This window comes from Brassica oleracea, chromosome C6, assembly GCF_000695525.1.
Source record: "Brassica oleracea var. oleracea cultivar TO1000 chromosome C6, BOL, whole genome shotgun sequence".
In the NCBI taxonomy this organism is placed as follows: Eukaryota; Viridiplantae; Streptophyta; class Magnoliopsida; order Brassicales; family Brassicaceae; genus Brassica; species Brassica oleracea.
The window spans coordinates 28,109,733-28,112,301 of NC_027753.1; the positions used below are offsets into that span (position 1 = coordinate 28,109,733).

The 2,569-nt window shown below is 35.8% G+C and overlaps 1 protein-coding gene across 1 annotated transcript; it reads right to left on the bottom strand.

Moving 5' to 3' along the window:
- Nucleotides 1–364: 364 nt before the first annotated feature.
- Nucleotides 365–2,252, bottom strand: LOC106296619 (TMV resistance protein N-like). Its single transcript, XM_013732796.1, has 2 exons — nucleotides 1,647–2,252; nucleotides 365–1,280 (listed from the first exon to the last, which is right to left on the bottom strand). Exons 1-2 carry the CDS (start codon nucleotides 2,192–2,194, stop codon nucleotides 530–532), a joined length of 1,299 nt encoding a protein of 432 aa, XP_013588250.1. The 5' UTR covers nucleotides 2,195–2,252; the 3' UTR covers nucleotides 365–529.
- Between the last annotated feature and the right edge of the window lie 317 nt (nucleotides 2,253–2,569).

Consider the following 2,569-nt stretch of genomic DNA (forward strand, 5'->3'; position numbering starts at 1 on the left):
TAATAGCTTGAACATTGATGTCCTCTTACGTAGTTTTCACAATTCAATTTATAAGAATATTAAAAAAGTAGGAGAAATGATATAAATGTTCATATTTGAGAGACTCATATATGTTTTTTGTAACATGAGACTCATATATGTTTGTGAGATACTTATCCTGTTTGTGAGATACTTATCCTCCACATATCACTTATCTAGTAATTCAATTATTTTAAAATGAAGAAAAATAAGTAGTAACATTTTCAAATTTTTGAGAAATTTATAGTCTCTAACATTGTTGATGTTCTAAGGCTCTGTGACCAGTGTAAATCTCATTCGTCAATTATTTGTTGGACATGTCGAAACATCAAAGCTACAGAAAATCTTCAAGAAAATGGTGTATAATAAAGAACAGTTACATTGTGGAAAAAAAAAGAACAGTTTTACATAAAAACTGGTAAATCCAGATCCAAATGATGGCGTTACATCTTTAAGATAAAGCACGTTGTGTCTATAAAGGCTTTGACTTTTCCCTTTTAATCAAATGAATCTAAAGACTATATAATATTTCATTTACTCTTTCCCTAAGCTGATCTCCATCACTCAAATAATTCATTAAATATTTAAGGGACGAAAAGAGATTACTACCAGGAAGATTCATGGACCCCTCGAAACTCTCAGGATCTTGTTTTTGCTTGAAGGCTTCAGACCTCCAGAGCTTACCAACTTCACAGCATCTCAAGAGCTCAACTTCGTAGACACTCTTCACACCCCATGAACTAAGTAATTGCTTATCTTGTGTGACTATGATGATTCTACTCCCTGGACCAAACCAACTAAATTCGTTAGCAAGCGCATCTAACTTTTCGATCTTGTCCACGTCGTTAGCCACAAGCAGAACCTTCTTGTTTCCTAGCCTTGCTTTGATCGCGTCAAAACACATGCGAGAGCTCTTTGTGCTCAAGCAGGGACCTTCCATCTTGGAAAGAAGCTCTTCTTGTAGATGAGATTTTTGGCAATCTAGTGAGATCCTTCTGAGGTCTTCGAGAAAACAATGAGCTTCAAATTTGGGTGAGATGTCTTGGTAAACGCCTCTCGCGAGTGCTGATATTCCATTGCTTCCTCTTCCCCAAATTCCACTTACTTGAACACCTTCGTTTGAATTTAGATCCAACAACGGATACAATTCCTTCATGTGTTTGTCGAAACCAATTAGGTTATTACCATTGCTTTGTGTTTCCGTGGACAAAATCTCTGAAATTCTCTTAGTAATTCCATCAACCAGCGTAGCGTCATCTTTGCTGAAAAAAAGATTATTCCAATCCGTAAATTTAGATCCGACAAATTGTTATCATGAAGTGAATTAAATCTCAATGCAACATAAAAGCAACATTTGGGCCTATATATATCTTTTAGGATTATAAAAAAAATACCTTTGGTAAATAAGAGTTAAAAAAAAAGATGGAAAAGGAATATCGAATTTTGAAGTTTTATAAATATGGTTATTCATAGTCAATATACAAATTCTAAAATGTTTTTTCCTCAATGGTGTTTGCCTCAATGATGGTGTTTCTCTAAAATGTTTTTTTTTTTTGCTGTTCCCATGATTGCTACAAATGAACAAGAAGACACATAAAATAAAAATAAGGTCCTTATGGAGATTTTACCAGTTTTTAGAACAGTCGCCGGAGAGAATAGTTACCCTAGTCAGCGCATTCCTCCAAGATCTGACTCTTTCTCTGCTATATCTCTTCTTGTGTTTCTTGAACTGTTCCGCGACTTCTCCCTTCTGTCTCCTCACTTGACAAGGATCAACCTCGTAGAAAATCGGCACCACAATAAGCAAACCCTTTTTCTCGAGTTTCAAAATCTTAACAAGCTCTTCAAGACACCAGTAGGAAGCTGAGTAAGTCGGAGAGACCACCACCACGGCGATTCTTGTCCCTTGGATGGCTTGGACAAGCTCTGGTGCAATCGGACGGCCACGCACCAGTGCCTTGTCGTCTTTGAAAGTTTGAATTCCTTTGGTCTCTAACTCCTTGTACAGAAAACTGACGAAGTTCTTGCGAGTATCTGCGCCTCTGAAGCTCAAAAAGACATCGTATTTTTTTGGAGGGAAAGAAAAAGAAGAAGATAACGATGACCTGGATTCGAATAGTCGTAAGGACTTAACTTTTGTTTTAAAGCACGATCGTTTCTTTAAGACCGTGTTCATGTTGTTGTTTTTACTTGCTCTTTGGGACTTTTTTTTTTTGGTCTAAGAGCATTTAGGCAAAGTATACATATATTTATAGGGTTGGAAGAACACTCGGTAATTTTGTAAACTCCGACCAATAACAAAAAAGCAGTCAATAAATATTATAAATATGGGGTGAATATTTTTAATAACATATTATAAAACAAATAAAAAGAGAGAAAAGAGATGCAAACAGATTTTCTTCGTTGTTTCCAGACTGTACGAAGGCAATTTTATCCAAAGTTGCAGTAATATACTAATATAGAGGCAATTGAGTCAAAAACAATGGAAGATGTCGAAATTAGCTCAGTGCCAATGGAATAAAAGTTTGTCAAACGTCGCATTTGTACCTGC